The 25207-nt window shown below is 45.5% G+C and overlaps 1 protein-coding gene across 1 annotated transcript in view; it reads right to left on the reverse strand.

The window, feature by feature from the left end:
* The window catches only part of TP53BP1 (tumor protein p53 binding protein 1), a 107574-nt gene extending 82588 nt beyond the window's left edge, over nt 1-24986 (reverse strand). Inside the window, exons 1-5 of the mRNA XM_075345870.1 lie at nt 24899-24986; nt 23656-23729; nt 16215-16361; nt 8249-8324; nt 6628-6845 (exon numbers count right to left, since the gene is read on the reverse strand). Coding sequence (XP_075201985.1) covers nt 6628-6845; nt 8249-8324; nt 16215-16361; nt 23656-23729; nt 24899-24981 — 598 coding nt within the window. The 5' untranslated portion in view covers nt 24982-24986. The remainder of the gene's footprint in view (nt 1-6627; nt 6846-8248; nt 8325-16214; nt 16362-23655; nt 23730-24898) is intronic.
* Between the last annotated feature and the right edge of the window lie 221 nt (nt 24987-25207).

The raw sequence follows: 25207 nt of genomic DNA on the forward strand, positions 1-25207 counted from the left end.
GCCAACGGTGCGCCGACAGCCTCATAGATGGCTTTCGACCAGAGATCCATCTGTCTGTCAGTGGCATCTTTGAGTTTGCAGTTCCATCTCCCACTGCAACTATGGATCTAGCTACAAGCCTGGAGATTGGAGGATGCCGCTCGGGACATTGGGTCCAGTCCTTGACCAAGTCAGGGGACAGGGATAACGTGTATCCTAAGCCGTTTGGAGAAGCGCATATCTGGATAAGCGTGGTGTTCCTGGACTGCCTCTCTGAAGGCAGAGTGGTCCAGAAAAATACGTGAAGCTGACTCCTCCACTGGAGGAGCTGTGAGAAATAACCCACATTCTATAGATGGACGCTATAAGATTATTTACTATGGCGTCACGAGCAGGTGTATCCAGATTGAGAGCGGTCTCAGGATCAGAATCCTGAGCCGCTACTTCCGCCTCATTACACAGCGAGTCCTTCTGTTAGGACCCTGATGAAACCGAGGCCGCTCATAGCGAGCCCACTTAGGCTGTCTGGGACTGACGTCCGTGCAGAGCCGTGACTCTGGGATGCGTGTGACATTCCCGGAGCTGTTAGTTATTCACACTGAGGGGGGCCATGGATCAATGATTCAACAGTGCCCATATTGTGAGAGACATGTCCGGACTGCTAGGCTTCTAGTATCATAGCCATAGTCTCAGAAAAACTGTCAGTAAATACTGCAGACACCGTCCTCATCCCCTGGCCATTAGTGCATACAATGGGAGTCTATGTACCTGCCGGCCGTATAGCCGTACATGCTGTACCAGCTGTATAGAAAAACATGTGGTTCTGCACCTTTGTTTTACACAGAGAATATGCTGATAACTCCTCCGCATAATCCAGGAGGGTATATACAACATGCGACCAAACAGTGCAATGTATATAGTACAAGCATATCTATAAGTGCACTTCTGCACTAGTGGGGTTAGCACCACAGGTGCTGCTTAACGCATGTTACAGCGATTGTGTGACTATCAGAATGCCAGGGTCTTCCACACTTGTCTCTGTATCGTACAGAAACTGACACTAATGGCTGCCGGTGTCCTTGTAGAGAAGGAAGCCGTGGGCGTGCCTGAGAAAGTGCGGGAATCCGGATTCACAGTGCACACAGTGAGAGGGGTGGAGTATGCAAAACATACTCCAGCTCTCAGCTCTGCTCTATGCAGCGTCACGCCCCTACCCTGACTGTCAGGGCTGTGGGCGGTAACGAAGGGAGACTAGGCCCAGAAGCCGGGGACTCGAGTTAACAGCGCGGCCGCCGTAAAAGCGCGGGCCGCGCTGAAGTCCCCGGCGCACCACAAGTGCCAGCCGCGCCGCAGTTCCAGCGGCCGGCGCGACCGATTCATAGAAGTGGCCAGCGTCCCGCCCCTCTCCTGACTGGCAGGTCTGGGGGCGGGAACGAACGGAAGCAGGCCGCAAAAGCCGGGGACTCTAGTTATTAGCGCGGCCGCCGTAAAAGCGCGGGCCGCGCTGAAGTCCCCGGCGCACCACAAGTGCCAGCCGCGCCGCTGCCAGCGGCCGGCGCGACCGATTCCTGGAAGTGGCCAGCGTCCCGCCCCTCTCCTGACTGGCAGGTCTGGGGGCGGGAACGAACGGAAGCAGGCCGCAAAAGCCGGGGACTCTAGTTATCAGCGCGGCCGCCGTAAAAGCGCAGGCCGCGCTGAAGTCCCCGGCGCACTACAAGTGCCAGCCGCGCCGCAGTCCCAGCGGCCGGCGCGACCAATTCCCATAAGTGAGCCTGCTTCAGCAAAGCTGAATGAGGCCATGGCACAGGCGCCGCAGCGCTGATGTCCCCCGGCGCACTACAACACCCAGCATGCTGCGGTGTGAGCGCCAAATGCACGGGGACACAGAGTACCTTGAGGAAGCAGGGCCATGTCCCTGATGTACTCCGCTCCATCCAGCATCTTCTCCAGGGGCTGTAGATGGAGCACGGTCTCAGTGCCTGGAGACCGGTAAATCCCACTTCACCCAGAGCCCTGTAAAAAGGGATGGGGAAGGAATCAGCATGTGGGCTCCTGCCGCCGTACCCGCAATGGGTACCTCAACCTTACAAACACCTCCGACATACAGTGGGGTGAGAAGGGAGCATGCTGGGGACACTATATGTGTCCTCTTTTCTTCCATCCGACATAGTCAGCAGCTGCTGCTGACTAAAAAGTGGAGCTATGCGTGGATGTGTTGCCTCCTTCGCACAAAGCACAAAACTGGTGAGCCAGTGATCCCACTGGGGGTGTATAGCCAGAAGGGGAGGGGCCTTACACTTTTAAGTGTAATACTTTGTGTGGCCTCCAGAGGCAATAGCTATACACCCAATTGTCTGGGTCTCCCAATGGAGCGACAAAGAAAATTCCACATCAAAATTGCCCCATAAAATAACATTGGTTATCAAACATATAGTCAAAAAGTTCTGGTTGTACAAATGGGAGGGCTTGGAATGGAAGGAACAATATTTGAATTTTGCAATACAAAATTTGGCTGAAATTGATGGCGGGCACCATGCGCATTTACAGATCTCCTGAGGTACCAAAACATCAGAAATCCCGATGTTACCCAATTTCGAAAACTAGACTCATCAAGGAATTTATGTAGGAGGGTGTTGAGCATTTTGAACCCATAGGTAGTTCACAGAACTTTTTAAAATGTGGATGTGAAAATGATGGATATATTTTTTTTTGTGAAAATGTACTTTTATTCCCAAATTTGTAATTTTGACAATGGATAACAGGAGAAAACGGACCTCATAATTTTTTATTCAATTTCTCCTGAACACAGTGATGGCACATGGCAGTGCTTAGAAAGTGAACAGCGCTATTCAGTTTTTGGAAAGCAAATTTGGACAAGGTGTTGCATTTGCAGAGCCCCAAGGTGCCAAAAATGTAGAAACACCCCCATGTGACCCCATTTTGTAAACTAAACCCTATAATAAATTCATCTATTGGTGTGTTGAATAATTTTTCAACCCACGGACTACACAGAATTTTATTAGATTGGTCTGTGAAAATGAAAAACAGTGTTTTTTGCTAGAATTTTACTTTAGCCTCAAAATTTTAATTCACACAAAAGGGTAACAGGAGATAATAGATATAAGAATTTGTTATGCATCATAATTGTGGCCTCCATTAGTCGAGCCCCTGAGGTGCCAGATCAGCAGAAACCCCAACAAGTGACCCCATAGTGGAAACTTCATTGAGTGCACATACATTGTGCCCCCATAGAGTGTAGGAGCCCCATACATTGTGCTCAGCTTCTGGAGACACGCACCCCGTAAATTGTTGAGTGTGCTTTCCCCACTAAAATAATACCTCATATGTGGTTACTTACAGCGGTTTAGGCACAGGGGGGGGCTCATTCGGATTTGAGAGCGCAGACTTCATTGGATTTTATTTGAAGGGTGGGAACTATAACACTTTTCCAGAGTCTTTGTTCTACAGTAACAAGTTCTCCATATAGTTTCAGTGGCAGATGACATGCCTGAGTGGAGGCTTGGTTTGTGTGGGATACGTTAATGATTTTATTAGTAACATTTTGTGTTACAGAACATTTTTGATCGCTTTCAGTATAAGGATGAGATCACATTCTTGACTTCTACGCTGAGCACTTGTGTTGGCATTTCCATGCAAATCACCCAAAAATGTGATGCAGACTGAACCCAAGATGGAACCACTCACTCTAATGAGGCAGATGGAGACACTTAGGACTCCGTTTGGCATCTGTTCCGATGGTGTCCATCTTAGTAGGCGTGCACAGAACTGTGGTTGTTCAACAATAGTGCATAAAAAAAAAAAAAAAGATGTCTAAACTGGTGGGACATTGGTAGGCCAGAACAGAGACCAGACTGAGTCCAAAATGTCTCCATCTCAGTCATTAGGCCGAGGCCACACGGGGACTACTGTGATCCTCGCATGACACTTGGCTCCCGCTGGCAGCACAGCGGGAGCAGAGTGTCATTGCGACTGAGGTCCGATCAGACCAATCAGACCACAGCTGAGTGGGGCTGGCCGGCACGGAGGAGGGGCGGGATCAGCGCTGAGGAGGGGCGGGCCGCCGCTGCGGAGGAGAGGGCTTTATCTCATTCTCCTCCGTTGCCGGCTATTGCCATTCTCGCTCTGCACTCGCATTACACCGGTGTACTGCGAGTGCAGTGCGATTTTTCTCTCGCCCCATAGACTTGAATGGGTGCGAGAGAAACAAGGATCGCATTGCACCCACAGCATGCTGCAACTGTTTTCTCGGTCCGATTAGGGCTGAGAAAATAATCGCTCATGGGTGCTGGCTCATAGAGTAATATTGGTCCGAGTGGAATGCGATGTTTTATTGCATTCCACTCGCTCCGATTTTCATGCCGTTTGGCTTAGGCCTTAGAAGGAGTGGTTCCAATGGTGCTTTTGTCTGAATCACAGTTTGGGGATTTATACGAAAACCCCAAGCTAAGTGCTCAGCAGAGAGCGCAGGATAAGAGTCAACCGAGCCTTACTACAAATTTTGGGAGGTAAGATGAAGAAATAGACAGCAGTGCAAGTATAGTTCTTATTTTATTTTTTTGAGGCATTAGTGATAGGACAGCTTTATTCTCCTGGTAGGTATGATTACAGAAAAAGCTGATTTATAAATGTTATGTTTTGCTTCAATGATACAGTAAAATTGATTTTATATAATCATTTTTCAGTCGCAATACTCAGAGCTGTAACTTTCTTTTTTGATGAACAGTGGTGTATGAGGGCTTGTTTTGGGCGCAACAAATTTGAGATTTTTTGAGTACCATTTTGATGCACATTTTTATTAAAAGGGAACCAATCACCAGGATTTTCGTATATAACCTAAAGCAGTGCTATACTGACATTGGCTTTATCAGGCTGATTCTATACATACCTGTAGTGGTCAGCGCGGATGTTTAGGTTTTGAAATCCAAGAAAGTAAAGTTTATAAAATCATCAGCTTCTTGAGTGACAGCAGCTAAGGATCAGAGAATATCTGTGGGTATTCAGAGTTATCTCCTCCCCCTGTTAAAATTAGCATAAGTATTATGCAGTTGATTTAAATTTTTACTTGCAGGACCTGTGATGAGAGGTGATACCCATGTGACCAGAAGGGGTTCTCCTCACTACAGAAATGCCAAATATGTGGATGCTAATTATGGTTTTAGGCTATGTTCCCACGGGACAACGTACCCGCAGATTTTGCCGCAGAAAACCTGCGGATTTATCTGGATTTTCCAGATAAATCCGCAGGTTTACGCAAGTACAGACGGATGTATCAATGCTGCGGTATGTGCGGCTGCGGAAAATGCTGCGGATTTCCCGCAGCTGCACATAACTGCATGTCAATTACTCACGCGGAAATACCTGCGGATGTCCCGCCTTTCCACTATGGAGATAGAGGCCGGGACTTCCGCAGGTATTTCCGCACTTGTCTCGCAGGTTTACCGCAACAAAAATGCTCGAATCCCGCAGCAATGGATAGCTGCGGATTCTGGCCAGCAGTTGTGGTAAACCTGCGGCAAAGTCCGCGGGTACGTTGTCTTGTGGGCACATAGCCTAAGGCACACTGCGGGGCTCAGTAGAAAGGGAGTCATTTGGATTTGAGAGAGCAGATTTAGCGGAATTTCTTATGAGGGACGAGAAGCCATAGTGCTTTTCCAGTGCTTTGTGCTACCAGTAACGTGGAAATTCCCTAGATTTCTGTTAACAGATGCCAAACCTGGGTGGGGACTTATTTTTTGTGGGTTGAGTAGCTTTTATTGATGGCATTTTGGTGTACAGAACATTTTGGATCAGTTTTCATCCATCTCATTCTCTACACTGAGCACTTATATTTGGGTTTCCATTTAAATCTACAAAATACGTGATTTAGATAAAACCCTGACAGATCCATTCACAAATGAGGCACCAGAAATACTCTGGATTCTGTGTGACTTCTGTTCAGAAGTGTCTGGCTTTTAAGATGGGCACAAGAGGTGATCGACTTCTTTTATGTACGTCTAAAAAGGTGCGCACGGCTGGATTATAAGCCAAAGAGTTCAAAGTGTCTCCATCTGCCTCATTATAGTAAATGGGGTTCTGTCTGAATCACGTATTTCAGAGATTTACACTATAACCCCAATGTAGAGCGCAGAATAAATTTGAGCTGAGGCTTACTGCGATCTTTGGGAGGCAGAAAGAAAAAAAAATCAACAGCAGTTCAAGAATTGGCTTTATTTTGTACGACGTTCACCGTGTGGTATAAGTTGAGATGATGCGATTACAGCTATCCCATTTATGTTTTGGGATTTTTTGGGCAACTATAAAACTCACAAAAAAGTTGTTTTTTTGCAGCTGCACCACCTTATTTCAAGAGCTGTAATTTTTTCAATATTTCTGCAGAAAGATTTGGGTAAGTTCTTGCTTTCTGCAGGATGAGTTGACTTTTTTTTTTTTATTGGTACCATTTTCGGGCACATAATATTTTTTTGATTTTCCTCTATTCATATTTTTGGGATGCAACAAAAACAAAAACTAGCAATTCAGAAGTAGTTTTGTTTAATTGGAGTTTTAGGGGTGACAGATGCCATTTAAATGTTATGACCTGTAACACAGTGGATTCCATCTTCTTATTTCTTTTCTCAGTTTCCTTACCTGAATTACTGGGCTGACCAAATAAGTCTTCCTGACTAGAGACAAGTTCTGATGTATCCATATCTTCTTCCTTCTCCATATTTATACAGGATGAGTCCACATTAGCCTCTATGTCTTGGTTGCTCAGTTGCTCTTTTTCCTCAGGCTTTAGATCTATGCACATTTCTTCCTTTATTTGGTTGTTCGAGGTCTCCACAGCACTGCTCTCCTCCTGTTGTCTGAAAAGACAGACTTCTTAATTTACAACTTAGTTTACAGGGAACCTGTCAGGTTTCCCAAGCCTCCTAAAATCCTACAGAATTCTAATTCTGCATCCCAAATCAACCCAGAGAATAGTTTTTCCGTGTGCATTTTTCAGACTCAAAGACAAGATAAAGCCGATGTTACCATGTTTTCCATTCCAAAAATATTTAAATCCTATATACATGCATTGGTCCCTATGCATAGACTAGGAGAACACTAGAGGAAAAAAAATATTTAGGCAAATGAAATTATGCCATGGTAACTAATTGAGTTTAGGTATGTGAGGGCGGCAGTGTTTCTTTATTTAAAAAAAAAAAAAAAAAAAAATGTATGGTAGTAGCTGAGGCCTATTTATGGTATATTTTCCCAGTACAATGGTACCTCGGTTTTCGTTGACGTTTGTTATCGTTGGTCAGTTTTCATTTACCTTTTCCACTGAAAATTTGACTCATTTTCGTTGTTTTTTGTCTGCATGGCCACGTGACAACGCTGCTAATTTTGCAACAATAAAGGGTGATCCACAAATTCTCCTGCTCTGTGTAGCGATGTGTGAGTATCACCCCGCTTATCAGTTTCAAAACGTATGTAACAAATATAAGATAAAATGTATCTATCCTTGGTGGATGTGATCTACCGGACGAAGAGGATTCTGGCCCAATCTCGTGACGATGTAGAAGCCACAGCCACAAAATGGTTTTACTGGGAATCTTACTTGGCTGGCCCCAGTTTTAATTTGGTGGCATGAGCCCACCTCTGGGGGAGGCCCTTTTCGTGGGCTACCTTCAGTGGCTCTTCGCTCTCCTTTTATGGACCTGTTCGGTTTTAGGTGACCCCCGTGGATTCTTATCCCTAACTCCTCCCTTTCTCTTTTCTCAATTTCTGGTCTCTCCTCTTCTTAGAAGTCTCTTTTTTTTTGTATTGATTATACCTGACAACTGCCACAATGGGCTACAACAGAAATTCTTTTTTGATTTGACTTTATATCTTTTTTTACTCATCTTGTGGCACTTGAGTTGTAATGCTGTGTGTTAACATCTAACATTTGTGCTTTCTGACTGCGCTGAAATTTGGTTGCTGTGAAAATCAATAAACTATTTAAAATTTAAGATGTATCTATCCTTTACATTAGTATTTTATATTTAATATTCCTTTTATATTAATATTTATTTCTTATCTTTATTCCCCCCAAAAATTTGTTTTTTTGTATGTATTTTGGAGTATCTAAAACAAATTACTTGGATTTACATTGAATCCTATTGAAATAAATTGCCTCGGTTTTCATTGGTTTGGGATTTCACGGATTGTAGTCGGATGGATTATCAAAGAAAACCGAGGAATCTCTGTATAATGAAAGAAAAGAAAGAAAACTTAAAAATACCGTTTGAGCTCATCTTCTAATAGGTGTTCTGCCACACTCGCACTCTCTTTAGTCTGAGCACCAATCTCATGCAATGCTGAAAGAGAAGAAATCAATGTTCTAAATCATTAAGATATAAAATCATTAAGATATAATGTTAATTATAGTTTTTAATTAGCATAAGACATAATATTTCTAAGGCTGTGTTCATTCGATCACATCAGGAAAACGGTTAAAAAAGGATTATACAGAAAGTCTGACATGGATTTTCAAGTTATGTACACCGGCCGCATCAGGTGTCAGACATTTATTTAATACTGCATACAGTTCATACTGTGAACCTTACGAGAGATCCGTACCAAAGACAACCTGTTGTTTCAGTTTAACAACAATTATTTCTGGCCATTATATGACTTGTAACCTACATTTTTCATCACTTTTGCCATTTGTAGTCTTTGTCTATTTCAATTTTTTTATAAGCCAGTAGGTGAAGACGAGCTGCTGTTATTTTCCTTAACCCCTTAACGACCCATGACGTACTGGGTACGTCATGGATCGTGTGCCGGTAAGCCCCGCCCCCTGCCGCCGGCAGGCAGCGGCGATCCGTGCACATATCAGCTGTTATCAACAGCTGACGTGTGCCTGCTAGCCGCGGGTGGAAGCGATTAACCCCTTACATTTCGCTGCCAAAATCTTGGCAGCGATATGTATATGGGCGCCGCCATGACAGTCACTTACCCCGCCCCCACCGGAAGTCACGTGACATGATCACGTGACTTTCGGCGGTTGCCATGGTAGCAGAGGGTCATGTGATGACGCCTGTAGCTAACATGACTCACTTCCTCTCAATGCCGGAGTACAGCCGGCATTGAAAGTGAAGCAGCAAATCTGCAGTTCTCAGCTCTGTAGCTGAGATCTGCAGATAGAGCGATCGGATTGCTGATCGCTATAGCCCCCTAGGAGGACTAGTAAAATAAAAAAAAAAGTAAAAAAAAATGTTTTAAAAAATTAAAAAAAATAAAAAAAAACCTAAAACAGTTCAAATCACCCCCCTTTCACACCATTGAAAATTAAAGGGTTAAAAAAATAAAAAATACACACATATTTGGTATCGCCACGTTCAGAAATGCCCGATCTATCAAAATATAAAATCAATTAATCTGATCAGTAAACGGCGTAGCGGCAAAAAAATTCCAAACGCCAAAATTACGTTTTTGGTCGCCGCAAATTTTGCGCAAGATGCAATAACAGGCGATCAAAACGTAGCATCTGCGCAAAAATGGTACCGTTAAGAACGTCAGGTCAAGACGCAAAAGATAAGCCATCACAGCCTCAGATCCTGAAAAATGAGAACGCTACGGGTTTTGGAAAATGGCGCAAAACGTGCGCCACGTTTTTTGGACAAGCTTGTGAATTTTTTTTAACCCCTTAGATACAAGTAAACCTATACATGTTTGGTGTCTACAAACTCGCACCGACCTGAGGCATCACATAGATACCTCAGTTTTACCATATAGTGAACACGGTGAATAAAATATCCCAAAAACTATTGTACGATCCCAGTTTTTTTGCAATTTTTTCCGCACTTGGAATTTTTTTGCCGTTTTCCAGTACACTATATGGTAAAACTTATGGTTTCATTTAAAAGTACAACTCGTCCCGCAAAAAAAAAAATCCCTCATATGGCAAGATTGATGGAAAAATAAAAAAGTTACGCCTCTCGGAAGAAGGGGAGCAAAAAACAAAAACGCAAAAACGGAAAGTGCCCGGGGGCTGAAGGGGTTAAAGTCAAATTAGGGATTCCTGCTCCTGTAGCAGCAGTGTGGACATCATATAAACAGCAATACTGAGCCATGTAACTGTGATTCCAGTTCTGGGGTGAAGTCAAAACACCTGTTAAAAGCTGCAGCATGGCCTCTCAGTATCTCCCCTCAGCTATCTTCTCTCACTGTGCTCCTCTTGTTAGTGATTAAGGAGTACAGGTAGTGATGGTTTAGTGCAGGGGTCTCAAACATGTGGCATGTAGGCTGCATGCGGTCCTTGATGTTTCATGTGGTCCACAGGCAACGTAGACCTCTTGATGATTGTGGTCAAGGTACAGGAGGCCACCAACATCAGAGCTTTATTTCAGTTGAATGTGCGTCCTTGGACAAACATTCAATCAACAGTTATAGTGGTGCAAAGACAAGGTCTCTGTACCACAGCTCTCTGTACCACAATGCCAACCACTGGTCAATCGGAAGCCAACAGCTGATGTACGGCGTGGTGGCATATGACTTTACTGCAATGCGGCGTCTCAGCTGTGAAGAAAAGAGGACGCTGACAGAATGGAGGACAGGTGAGAAAAATCTTTTTTATTATCTGTATTTGAACAGTGGCACAATAGGGGACATTACTACAAGACATGGACCAGGATGGGAACATTAACTGTAAAAATGGGACCAGGATGGGAACATTACTACAGGAAGGGGATCAGGATGGGGAACATCACTACAACAGTGGGACCAGAATGGGGCAAATTACAACAAGATGAAAGAAGGACTAGGATGGGGACATTACTACATGAAAGGGACAAGCATGAGGCACATTTCAACAAGAAGGGGACCAGGATGGAGCACATTACAACAAGATTAGGGCTAGAATAGGGACATTACTACCAGTAGGGGACCAGGATAAGGCACATTACTGCAAGATATGGATCATGATGTGGGACATTGCTACAAGATGGGGGACATTACTATAAGATGTTGGCCAGAATTACTATATAGTGCTCATTGTAAGACAATATTACTGTATGAGGCCAATCATGTGGCAGAGAGAGTTGTTAGGCTATGTGCGCACTAGGCGTTTTTGCCGCGTTTTTAGCGGCGTTTTTTACCGCGTTTTTGTGCTGAAAACGCAGTGACATTGCTTCCCCAGCAATGTCAATGGGTTTTCAGAAGTGCTGTCCTCACACAGCGTTTTTTTTTAGCTGCGTTTTTGTGGTGACCACAAAAACGCAGCATGTCAATTATTTCTGCGTTTTCCACTGCGTTTTTCACTCATTGAATTCAATGAGATGTTAAAAACGCAATGAATAACGCATATAGCCGCGTTTCTATGACTAAAAACGCAGCTATAAACGCAAGGGGTGGCCACTACAGTGACGTGTACAGGAAGAGGATTCCTTCTGTTGGTAAACACAGAAGCAGGAATCCTCCCGGTACCGTCACCGCTGCGTCCACCTCCCGTCCTGTGCATGTCAGCTCCGTGCGGCGCCATGTCTGGGCGGGAGGTGGAGGCAGCGGCGAAAACCAAAGTGAACAGTAGAAAAAAAAAAATGTCATATACTCACCTGTCCGCAGGGTCCCGGTGCCATGCCCGCTCCCAGCTCCTCCCGGTCCCGCCGCTCTGGCTGTGTGCAGTCTCCCCGGGGCAGGACCTTGCTTGCAGGACCTGGCGCTGATCACCTGATGCAGTCACCTGACGCATCAGCTGATCGCGGTGTCGCCGGCTTTTTCGCGCCCGGCCGGCTATCAGCTGATCCTGCCGTCAGGGGACTTCATCAGCTGATTACCGGCAGCTCCGGCAGCGATCGTATAGGATCAGACTCCTGTCCAATCGATCGCTCCAGGAGCTGCCGGTAATCACCACAGCACATAAGTGAGTATTATTTTTTTTTTTTTTTTCTACTGATGCATCAGCTGATTGTATAATCGGCTTTTATACAATCAGCTGATGTGTGATGTAATTCAGGCACTTGATCCTGACACATCATCTGATCGCTTTGCCTTCCAGCAAACCGATCAGATGATATTGGATCCGGATTGGACGGCGCGGGACCCTGACCCAGGATTACAGCAGAGGGGGGTTTATTTCAATAAAGATGGAGTCACTAATTGTGTTGTGTTTTATTTCTAATAAAAATATTTTTCTCTGTGTTGTGTTTTTTTTTTATCATTACTAGAAATTCATGGTGGCCATGTCTAATATTGGCGTGACACCATGAATTTCGGGCTTAGGGCCAGCTATACAGCTAGCCCTAACCCCATTATTACCTAGCTCGCCACCCGGCTTCAGGGCAGCTGGAAGAGTTGGATACAGCGCCAGAAGATGGCGCTTCTATGAAAGCGCCATTTTCTGGGGTGGCTGCGGACTGCAATTCGCAGTGGGGGTGCCCAGAAAGCATGGGCACCCTGCACTGTGGATTCCAATCCCCAGCTGCCTAGTTGTACCTGGCTGGACTCAAAAAGTAGGCGAAGCTCACGTCATTTTTTTTTTTAATTATTTCATGAAATAATTAAAAAAAAAGGGCTTCTCTATATTTTTGGTTCCCAGCCGGGTACAAATAGGCAGCTGGGGGTTGGGGGCAGCCCGTACCTGCCTGCTGTACCCGGCTAGCATACAAAAATATGGCGAAGCCCACGTCATTTTTTTTTCTTTTTGGGCAAAAAACTGCATACAGTCCTGGATGGAGGATGCTGAGACTTGTAGTTCTGCAGCTGCTGTCTGCTCTCCTGCATACACTAGTGAATGGAGGATGCTGAGACTTGTAGTTCTGCAGCTGCTGTCTGCTCTCCTGCATACACTAGTGAATGGAGGATGCTGAGACTTGTAGTTCTGCAGCTGCTGTCTGCTCTCCTCCATACACTAGTGAATGGAGGATGCTGAGACTTGTAGTTCTGCAGCTGCTGTCTGCTCTCCTGCATACACTAGTGAATGGAGGATGCTGAGACTTGTAGTTCTGCAGCTGCTGTCTGCTCTCCTGCATACACTAGTTCTGCAGCTGTCTGCTCTCCTGCATACAATGAACATTTTGAAGAAGGAAATGACATCAGACCTTTTTTTTTTTTTTTTTTTTTCATCAACAATCTTTAATGGCATTGTGCACTGATTAAAAACGCAGTGAGCAAAAACGCAGCAAAAAACGCACCAAATCGCGGCAAAAACGCATGCGTTTTTGCCGCGTTTTTTTAGCCGCGGGTGCGTTTTTTAGACAAAAACGCACATAAAAACGCAGCGTGAAAAAAACGCCTAGTGCGCACATAGCCTAAAACAAATAAAAAAAACAGACATGAAAAAATACTTCGGACACTAAAAATGCTGTTTATGTATAAACTAAAATAAAAATTGCATTTTAATCGTCACATATGTAATGACCCCAGCTATAAAACTACACCATAACCCATCATACGATGAATGCAATTTAATCTTCGTCAGGCTGCATAATTTTACAATGTTAACAGCGACCCCTTATCTCGGAAGGGGGTGGAGATATTTTATTGAAATTTGGCCAATATATTCTGGACCAAAACTGCAGAGATGTCACAAAATTTCAGCCCTCTACGGCTTTTGGAAAAAAAAAATGTATTGCAATTTTAAAACGGAATAGTTACAATTGTACCTATTCAGCCGGACAAAGGTTAAAAAGAAAAAGCTGCAATAATGTTAAATATAAAAAAAAAAAAAAAAAATTGAAAGGTGAATAGAAAAAAAAAACAATATATTGTGTCACTAAAGACGCCACTTTATCCTGCAAAGAATGAGGTCCCCTAAATTCCAATGTTTTCTATGTGCGGCACACATACCCAACAGAGTTTGAGAGCCGTGGTTTAGTGTGTGGGTAGTTCTCAAAAAGCATATTTCAATTTTCCTTTACACTATCAGTTTATGCAAAGTATGCTAAACGACAGGGACCATTTAAAGAATAAAAAAAAAAAAAAAAAAAATTTTAAAGCTACGTGTAAGAAATTCCCAGCCAAATATATTCCCATCTTTTCACACCTTTGTTATGTGCTAAAAATATTTCTCACTATTAGTGTCAGTTTGTCACATTTGTACCACTTGTACACCGTGTGCAGACTTATTAGGCAAGTTGTATTTTAGCCGATTTTTTTTATTATTGATCAACACCTATGTTCTCAATCAGCCCAAAAGACTCAAATATTAAAGCCTAATATTTTTGGAAGTTGGAGTGGGGTTTTTTAGATTTTGCGATCTTAGGAGGATATCTGTTTGTGCAGGTAACTATTACTGTGCAGAATTATTAGGCAACTTAATAAAAACCAAATATATTCCCATCTCACTTGTTTATTTTCACCAGGTAAACCAATATAACTGCACAAAATTTAGAAATAAACATTTCTGACATGCAAAAATAAAACCCCCAAAAATTAGTGACCAATATAGCCACCTTTCTTCATGATAACACTCAACAGCCTACCATCCATAGAGTCTGTCAGTTTCTTGATCTGTTTACGATCAACATTGCGTGGAGCAGCCACCACAGCCTCCCAGACACTGTTCCGAGAGGTGTACTGTTTTCCCTCCCGGTAGATTTTACATTTTATGAGGGACCACAGGTTCTCTATGGGGTTCAGATTAGGTGAAGAAGGGGGCCATGTCATTATTTTTTCATCTTTTAGATCTTTACTGGCCAGCCACGCTGTGGAGTAGTTGGATGCATGTGATGGAGCATTGTCCTGCATGAAAATCATGTTTTTCTTGAACGATACCGACTTCTTCCAGTACCACTGCTTGAATAAGTTGCCTTCCAGAAACTGGCAGTAGGTCTGGGAGTTGAGCTTCACTCCATCCTCAACCCGAAAAGGTCCCACAAGTTAATCTTTGATTATACCAGCACATACCAGTACCCCATCTCCACCTTGCTGGCGTCTGAGTCGGAGTGGAGCTCTGTGCCCTTTACTGATCCAGCCTCTGGCCCATCAAGAGTCACTCTCATTTCATGAAGAGTAAGATAAAACCTGGCTCACTATCACGACTAGGTGCTCTGGAGAAAAAAGTCAATCATACAAAACATACTCCAGCACACTAAAAAAGGATGTATGAGAGGTACAATATGGTGCTGAAAAAGTTTTTTTATTTCATGTGCAAAGAAAGTCCATAGAAATAGTCAAACGTTTCGAACCGAATAGTTCTTCTTCAAGGACAACAATCTAATCAACATCATGTGGAAAATACAAAATTATAAGATTAGAAACCCTCACAATCAGGGTACAGAACATACATGTATGCATTGTACAATGTCATAGATAGTTCCAAAAAAACAAAAAAGAGAAAAGTGAAATCTTGATCATACACAATAATCATGACACACTATTTGAGGGGTAAAGGAACAAACATACAAAATAAGCTAAAGTTGCAGCCTCCAATCTGATCATTTCATCAGTCCATAAAACCTTTGAAAAATCAGTCTTAAGATATTTCTTGGCCCAGTCTTGACGTTTTATCTTATGTTTCTTGTTCAAAGGTGGTCATTTTTCAGCCTTCCTTACCTTGGCCATGTCCCTGAGTATGACACACCTTGTGCTTTTTGATACTCCAGTAACGTTGCAGCTCTGCAATATGGCCAAACTGGTGGCAAATGGCATCTTAACGCTTGATTTTCCTCAATTCATGGTTAGTTATTTTGTGCCTTTTAAGCCAAACAGGCATCTTGCGACCCTGTTGCCTATTTGCCATGAAACGCTTCATTGTTCAGTGATCACGCTTCAAAAGTTTGGCAATTTCAAGACTGCTGCATCCCTCTGCAAGACATCTCACAATTTTGGACTTTTCAGAGCGCGTGAAATCTCTCTTCTGACCCATTTTGCTAAAGGAAAGGAAGTTGCCTAATAAGTATGGACCATTTATATAGGGTGTTGATATCACTACACCAAACCCCTCCTCATTACAGAGATGCACATCACCTGATTTACTTAATTGGTAGTTGGCTCTCAAGCCTATACAGCTTTGAGTAGGATGACATGTATAAAAATTATCATGTGATCAAAATACTCATTTGCCTAATAGTCTGCACAGTGTATATGTACTAGATAGACCCAATATGGACAAAACCTCCGTTTTAAGACATTTATAAGTACAATCCCTCCTATTAACAGTGAGTGCTACTTCAAAGAGAGGATGGAAAAAGAAAAACAGTAGCTGGATTCTAAGGTAACCTCCACTCAAGGAGAAGCATTTCACAAATAAAGAGAATTCCTTATACCTGCTTGGTTACATTCAGTTGTCTGAGGTTCAGCGTTTGTTATGTCCTGTAATACCATTCCATCTTCCGCCTTTGTGCTTTGGCCTTCAAAATCTTGGCTCTGGGATAGTTCCAGTACTCCGAATGCCAGTTGTGATGTTCCTGAATCTGGCAAGAATGCATAGAGTGTGAGCCATGATCATGCCCTGCTTTTAGAAATATGCCCCTTCTTTCCTGTGCTTCCCCGAAAATAAAATCACATTCCATAACATCAATATTTTGTGTTCATCCAATTACTGGTTCAGATGCACATTTTCTTATCTGATTGTCTATTCTTATAGGGCAGAACCAGTCCTATAGTGATGCATACATACCATATTTACAAAGGTTTACAATACCTGATTAAATTGATTATTCTCTATGTACTGATAAGGTCACCCCTAAAAGAAAGACATTCCCTAAAACAATCACACTTACCAGACCTCAAACAATTAGATTTAGCCAGTGAATGGTCTTTCACATACAAATCTGCATCGCTGTGTGGTCTCCCTGTGTTCTACAGCGGCTGGCTCCCCCTGGTGCCTGGAAGCAGTATCACTTGCGCAGTGATACTGGTACATGATCTGTTTGTGAGAGCTGCAGTGCAATGCAGCTGGAACAGTAAAGGACCTGACAGAGACGCAGATCTGTGTGGGAGAGCCCAACCACCATTGGCACTTTTCAACTTTCCAACTGTAATTTTTTGGGGCCTGGTGAGTGCATTTATTTTCATTTTATTTTTTGGGGGTGGGAGGGGGTGGTCTACTTTCTTTTGGGGGTGTCTACTTTCTTTGATGAAGAGTCCTGCTGTATTCTTTAACTCCTTTAGCTGCTTGGATACCTTCTTATGTAACTGCAACTAGGGCTTATATTGAAGCATTCTCAAAAAAAAGAAACAAATGTCCTATTAGGGCTTATTTTTGGGGTAAGTCTTATTTTTGGGGAAACTGGTTATGTACTGTATGTGTTACCCATTCAAAGTGAATTTGACCTAATTCCATACCACCACAATTTGCCCTTAAAAAGGAAACCGTCAAGTGATTTATGCTTCCTAGACCATATCAGAGACATACTTCTTCACTGCAGATATTTATGTTTTACAAAAGGAGCCAGAAATAAGGAGAACAGTTTTATGAGGGGTTCCACATCTCTACAGAAATACTGCCAAAGATCCATGCTGGTTTACTAAATTTCAGCATGCAGTATATTACATTAGAACCGTAAGCAAATGTCAATAATCCCATCAATCATCCCCCACCCCACACAGAAAAAAAAGAGAATTTTGTTACTTACCGTAAATTCTTTTTCTTATAGTTCCGTATTGGGAGACCCAGACCATGGGTGTTTAGCTTCTGCCTCCGGAGGACACACAAAGTACTACACTTAAAAGTGTAGCTCCTCCCTCTGAGCTTATACACCCCCTGGTGAGCCAGTCCTAGCCAGTTTAGTGCAAAAGCTGAAGGAGAATAGCCACCCACAAGTAGAACCGAGTAAGAACCGGAACAACCGGAGACTCTGTCCACGACAACAGCCGGTGATAACTCTCGGAACAAGAAAATTGCCAACAGGCAACAGGGAGGGAGCTGGGTCTCCCAATACGGAACTATAAGAAAAAGAATTTACGGTAAGTAACAAAATTCTCTTTTTCTTTATCGTTCCTTTGGGAGACCCAGACCATGGGACGTTCCAAAGCTGTCCCTGGGTGGGAATAAACAGAAAAAACTAAGAAGTAGGCGGAGCCTAACTTCACAAGTGGGCGACAGCCGCCTGAAGGATGCGTCTGCCCAAGCTCGCATCTGCCGAAGAATGAGCATGCACTTGGTAGTGCTTCGAAAAGGTCTGCAGGCTAGTCCAAGTGGCAGCCTGACAGACTTGTTGAGCCGTAGCCTGGTGCCTAAAAGCCCAAGAGGCACCGACAGCTCTGGTCGAGTGTGCTTTGATCCCCGGCGGGGGAGGCACCTGAGTACTCTGGTAGGCGTCCGAAATGGTCGATCTAATCCAACGGGCCAAGGTCGGCTTAGAAGCAGAGAGACCCTTGCGCCGCCCTGTGGTTAGCACAAAAAGAGAGGTGCACCGCCTAAGCGCAGCGGTGCGAGACACATAGATCCGGAGAGCACGCACCAGATCTAGAGTATGCAGCGCTTTCTCAAAGCGATGAACAGGGGCCGGACAGAAGGAAGGCAAGGAAATATCCTGGTTAAGGTGGAAGGGAGAGACCACCTTAGGAAGAAAGTCCGGGGTCGGACGGAGAACTACCTTGTCTTGGTGAAAAAACAAAAAAAGGTGACTCCGAGGAGAGCGCAGCCAAATCAGAGACTCTCCTCAGAGAAGTTATGGCAACTAGAAAGGCCACCTTTTGAGAAAGACGATACAAAGAAACCTCCCTAAGGGGCTCGAAAGGGGGTTTCTGCAATACCGTGAGGACCAAGTTAAGGTCCCAGGGATCCAAGGGCCTCCGATAAGGCGGAATGATGTGAGACGCACCTGCATGAAGGTGCGGACCTGAGCCAGCCGGGCGAGACGCCACTGGAACAGCACTGATAGAGCTGAGACTTGTCCCTTGAGAGAGTTGAGGGACAGTCCTAGCTGCAGACCGGACTGTAAAAAAGACAGAAGGGTCGGCAACGAGAATGGCCAAGGAGAATGGCCGGAAGAGCGACACCAGGACAGGAAAATTTTCCAAGTCCTGTGATAGATCTTGACGGAGGAAGACTTACGGGCCCGAGTCATAGTGGAGATGACTTCAGGAGGAATACCAGAAGCCGTCAAAATCCAGGACTCAAGAGCCACGCCGTCAATTTGAGTGCCGCAGAATTCGGGCGGAAAAACGGACCTTGCGAGAGCAGGTCTGGACGGTCCGGAAGATGCCACGGCATCTCCACGGACAGTTGGAGCAGGTCCGGATACCAAACTCGCCTGGGCCAGTCCGGCGCAATGAGGATGACTCGACGGCCCTCCATTCTGATCTTGCGCAGGACTCTGGGCAAGAGAGCTAGAGGGGGAAACACGTAGGACAGACGAAACTGGGACCAGTCTTGAACCAGAGCGTCCGCGACGAAGGCCTGAGGATCGTGGGAGCGAGCCACGTAAACTGGAACCTTGTTGTTGTGACGGGATGCCATTAGGTCCACGTCCGGAGTGCCCCACTTGCGGCAGATTGACTGAAACACTGCCGGGTGCAGGGACCACTCGCCACCGTCCACGGATTGACGGCTGAGATAATCTGCCTCCCAGTTTTCTACGCCAGGGATGTGGACTGCGGATATGGTGGACTTGGAGTCCTCCGCCCATTGAAGAATGCGTTGGACCTCCAACATTGCCAGGCGGCTGCGTGTCCCGCCTTGGTGATTGATGTAGGCAACCGCTGTCGAGTTGTCTGACTGGACTCGAATGTGCCTGCCTGCCAACAGGTGGTGAAAGGCTAGGAGAGCTAGAAGCACAGCTCTGGTTTCCAGCACATTGATTGAAAGGGCTGACTCGGACGGAGTCCAAGTGCCCTGAGCTCTGTGGTGGAGATGTACCGCTCCCCAGCCGGATAAGCTGGCATCCGTGGTGAGAATCACCCAGGACGGAGTCAGGAAGGAGCGCCCTTGAGACAGGGAGAGGGGTCGAAGCCACCACTGAAGAGAGCTCCTGGTCCGTTGGGACAGAGCCACTAACCTCTGTAAGGAGGAAGGCCGCTTGTCCCAACAGCGGAGAATGTCCAGCTGCAGAGGACGCAGATGGAACTGGGCAAAGGGAACCGCCTCCATGGAGGCCACCATTTGACCCAGCACCTGCATCAGACGCCTGAGGGTATAACGGCGGGGCCTCAGGAGAGAGCGCACCGCCAACCGGAGTGACAGCTGTTTGTCTAAGGGCAACTTCACAAGTGCCGGCAAAGTCTCGAACTGCATCCCTAGGTACGTGAGACTCTGGGTTGGAGTCAGAGTGGATTTGGGAAGATTGACAATCCACCCGAATTGGGCTAGGGTGGCGAGAGTGAGCGAAACACTCCGCTGACAGTCTGCGCTGGATGTACCCTTGACCAGAAGGTCGTCCAGATAAGGAAGCACTGCTAACCCCTGGAGGTGCAGGACCGCAATCACTGCCGCCATGAGCTTGGTGAATACCCGAGGGGCCGTGGCTAACCCGAAGGGGAGAGCCACGAATTGGAAATGATCCTCTCCTATCGCAAAACGTAACCAACGCTGATGTGACACTGCGATTGGCACATGTAGATAGGCATCTCTGATGTCGATGGACGCCAGGAACTCCCCTTGGGTCATAGAGGCAATGACTGATCGCAGAGACTCCATGCGAAAATGCCGCACCCGGACATGCTTGTTGAGAAGCTTGAGATCCAGGATGGGCCGGAAGGTACCGTCCTTTTTCGGAACTAGGAAGAGATTTGAGTAAAAACCTCTGAACCGTTCCTGAGCGGGAACTGGGACAATCACTCCGTTTGCCTGCAAGGACGCCACGGCCTGCGAGAAGGCGGCGGCCTTGGAGCAGGGGGGAGTTGAGAGAAAAAATCTGTTTGGAGGGCTGGAAGAGAATTCTATCCTGTAGCCGTGAGATATGATGTCTCTCACCCACTGATCGGAGACTTGCTTTAACCAAGCATCGCCAAAGTGGGAGAGCCTGCCACCGACTAAGGACGTGGCTGGAGCAGGCCGAGAGTCATGAGGAAGCTGCCTTAGTGGCAGAACCTCCTGCGGTCTTCTGCGGACGCGCTTTTGGGCGCCAGTTGGATTTCTGATCCTTGGCTGAGTTAGCGGACGAGGCGGAAGGCTTAGAGGATGACCAGTTGGAGGAACGAAAGGAACGAAACCTCGATTGATTCCTACCCTGGGCGGGTTTCCTGGTCTTGGTTTGTGGCATGGAAGTACTCTTCCCGCCAGTAGCTTCTTTAATGATTTCATCCAGCTGTTCAGCAAACAGCCGTGAACCAGCAAAAGGGAGCCCAGCAAGAAACTTCTTGGAAGAAGCATCTGCCTTCCACTCTCGAAGCCACAAAATCCTGCGGATAACAAGAGAATTAGCTGAAGCCACCGCAGTGCGGTGAGCAGCCTCTAGCATGGCAGACATGGCATAGGATGAAAAAACTGAAGCCTGAGCAGTTAAGGTAACCATCTCAGGCATAGATTCCTTGGTGAGGGAATGCATCTCCTCTAGAGAAGCAGAGATGGCTTTGAGAGCCCACACTGCTGCAAAAGTCAGGGAAAACGCGGCCCCCGCAGCTTCATACACAGATTTGGCCAGAAGGTCAATCTGACGGTCAGTGGAATCCTTAAGTGAGGTGCCGTCAGCCACCGACACAACGGTCCGGGCTGAGAGCCTAGACACCGGGGGTCTACCTTTGGGGAGTGAGACCACTCCTTGACCACCTCAGGTGGAAACGGAAACCGGTCATCAGAACCACGCTTTGGAAAGCGTTTGTCAGGGCAGGCCCTGGGTTTGGTCACAGCGGTCTGAAAACTGGAGTGGTTAAAGAACACACTCTTCACTCTCTTAGGCGAGGTAAACTGATGTTTATCTGGCAAAGAGAGTTGCTCCTCTGACACTGGCGGATTGAGATCCAGCACAGAATTAACAGAAGCAATCAAATCACTAAGATCTGAGTCACCCTCAGAGAAATTGATGGGATACATAGCCTCCGAGCCCCCAGTGAGGGCATCCTCCTCATCTAGAGAGTCAGCTCTTGAGACAGAGCCGTGGGATGGGGAGGGGGAGGAAACCCTGCGCCTTCTCTTAGAAGGACGGGGTCTGGGATCAGATGATGAATCCTCCGTGAGCTCCGATGGACGGAGGTCAGAGGATAGGAGTCCTCTGTCAAGAGTATTAGAGGCACCCTGTGAGGGGGGCTGATGCATATTCATCAAAGTCCTGGACAAAAGCCCCATGGACTCAGCAAATGACTCGGATATGGACCTAGAAAAGGACTCTACCCAGGCCGGGGGTTCAATCACAGGTGCAGCAGCAGCCTGAGAGACCACTGGGGGTGAGACTCCAGGCTGTGGCACCGCCAAGTTAGAGCAGACATCACAATGTGGATAGGTGCTCGGCTCAGGCAGCAGGAGCTTACATGCAGTGCATGCAGAATAAGGCTTTGGAGCCTTGCTCCTTGTGTGAGACATGCTGCTGGAGTGGGAGCTCTGCCAGAGAATGAACCCCAGAGAGTATATACAGAGGTCCACAACCGGAGACCGGCTGTGGCTTACCAGACCGCTGAGAGTGGTGTTGTGTGCCCTCCAGATCCCGAAGCCCGGTCCCCCAGTCACAGCACCTCAGCAGATATGCAGAATGCAGGATGTCCCAGAGCAGAGTGAACTCTGCCTGAGAAGAGGGCGTTCCTATAAAAGAGCGGGAACTGGAGGGCTATAGAGACCTGCAGGGAAGGAGGGACGCCCCAGCAGTGGGGAGTGTCCCTCCCCTGTGTAGAACGGCCGCCGGGAGGAGCCGAACCTGTCCCTCTGCATGAGTGACATGCGAGGGCAGGAAAATGAAACTAGGCCTCCGGCGAAGCCAGGGCCTAAATTTAAGCGGCGAGGCCAAGCAGGCACCATCGGCGCGGTTCTCAGGCAAAAGCTAGAGAACCCGCCGGAAAAGTTAAAACAATCGCATACAGCATACTCTCCCCTTACAATAAAGAACCGGGACCCCCAACATAAACGTCTCAGGTACTTAGCTGCTGAGACGCAGGGCCATGTCCCTGGGGATGAGTGCTCCGATCCAACAGAATCCTCAAGGGGCTGTGGATGGAGACCGGACTCCTGCCAGGCATGGAGACCGTGCTGGCTCCCAATTCAAGCCAGAGTCCAGAAGGGATGGTGAAGGAGCGCGGCATGTAAGGCTGCAGCCTTGTAAATCAACCTTAACAACACCGCCGACACAGTGGGGTGAGAAGGGACATGCCGGGAGTCCAGACATGGACCCGCTTTTCTTCAAACTCTTTCCAAAAGTCAAACAAATCAGATGAGAATGCATGTGTGGATGTATGCCTCCTGACACAAAGCAATAAACTGGCTAGGACTGGCTACCAGGGGGTGTATAAGCTCAGAGGCAGGAGCTACACTTTTAAGTGTAGTACTTTGTGTGTCCTCCGGAGGCAGAATCTAAACATCCATGGTCTGGGTCTCCCAAAGGAACGATAAAGAAAAAATAAATTACACAACAATGACCTCAATATATTTTTATACCCTAGTGGATATTTGGAAGTGCCATTTAGATTTACTGTACGTTCTAACAGGAGTACTAAGATTTCCTTCCTCCTACTGCAACAATGAACTCTTCTATGGCCCTGGAGAGTTGGTGTCACTCTGCCACAGCTCTTCTTTTAAATTAGAATAACTTCTCGTGGTTGTAAAGTCAAGACGTGAGTACAACAAAACTGGCTTTCAGACAATGCCCACTGCAAGCACAGCAGATCATGGAAAGTTACCTTCAGCTTGTAGTGACTGTGTGCTGCAGTCACCCGCACCTTCGACTTCATTACTTTCTTCACAGTTAAGGTCACTGAAAAAAAAGGAAATGTAACATCTATTATTGGAAATATAGAGCATTATAATTATCATAACAACAGGTATTAGACCTATAATTGTGAAGTGCCTCGTCTCTGATGTAACCTATCCCCAGATAAAACTGTACCTTTATAATAAAACACAATTAAAGATTTTGTTCAGATTGAAATACTATTTTACCAACCACAGACACTTTATCAACATGACAGGTTCCGTAGATTTTATAAATACATTGCATTCCATATATTGTAATGATCTCGAGATACAAACTGTATGTAACAGCGCAGAGCTTCACTCACTGCATATCATGCCTATGTTCTGAAAATGCTGCAAGTAATGCAAATGTCCATTTTTACTTTAAAAAACAAAAACATCAAAGCATGCACATAATGTCACCCTGCTCTGCTCCCACTACAGTGATTACAAGTTGCTGTGAACACAGCAGACCCAAGTGTCGTTACTCGCATTTCTGAGCTTTCATCTCCTGGCAGTCAATGTGGGAAGGAGGAGCAGTACAGCTGTGTTTAGTTGTTTCATATTAAAAACGAAAGCTCAAAAAGGTGTTAGCAATGACACTCAGGTCTGCTGTGCGACTAGCAACTTGTAATCGCTCTGCACTGAGATCAGACTGTCTGTCTTTACATGTCTCACACAGGAGCTGCCTGTTGTGAGCTATTGTGGGGTTGTGTTCTGCTTTCTCCTGTGTGATGGTGCTTGCGTACGATTGGTCAAACACATACAGGGAGAAGAAGTACACACCCCCAGTGAAACAACTCTGGTAACGCCCACTTAGACTTAATAAAAATTAACTCATTATGTGTCAAATACTTTGACAGCTAATAACGCTGCAACAGAATGGCAGAATAACAAAAAAATAAATAAAAAAAAATCAAAACAACAGTTTTATTACGCTCTGCAGCCACTATTACATGGCGAGTCCAATTCAACATAACAGATTTGGTGAAAAATATTTTTTTAAGAAATAGAACAGAGTTTAAAAATAATGAAACAAGCAACTATATTCCTACTATTATCAGAATTTTTACAGTTTTACTAGAAATTAGAATCCAGCCAAATTTCTTTTAATAAATAGCTTTGACCATCTGTGTCGCTGCTGGAATTGTACCAATTAGAACATGCATTTCACATTAGTAAATCAGGTACCTGATTTTGTTTGTTGGGCAAGGAATGCGCTCAATTATTTGGCTAAGGACACGTTCACCACTTGGTGCATGCAAGTTTTCCATAGACGCTATATACAAAAAGAAATTCATAGTTATTAGCACAGATGACTCAGACATTAGCAGGAGTAGAAGATAAATTACAGCCTATTTTACGAAAGGTACAAAAATGTAACTTATCGAAGAAGATCATAATCTGAACACAAACTATATTCAATGCAAAATTGTGATGTGGAAGCACATGTGCAGCTTTAGGCTATGTGCACACGTTGCGTACTGGCCCTGCAGAAAT

This window comes from Anomaloglossus baeobatrachus, chromosome 4 (genome assembly GCF_048569485.1).
Source record: "Anomaloglossus baeobatrachus isolate aAnoBae1 chromosome 4, aAnoBae1.hap1, whole genome shotgun sequence".
NCBI classification, from domain to species: Eukaryota; Metazoa; Chordata; class Amphibia; order Anura; family Aromobatidae; genus Anomaloglossus; species Anomaloglossus baeobatrachus.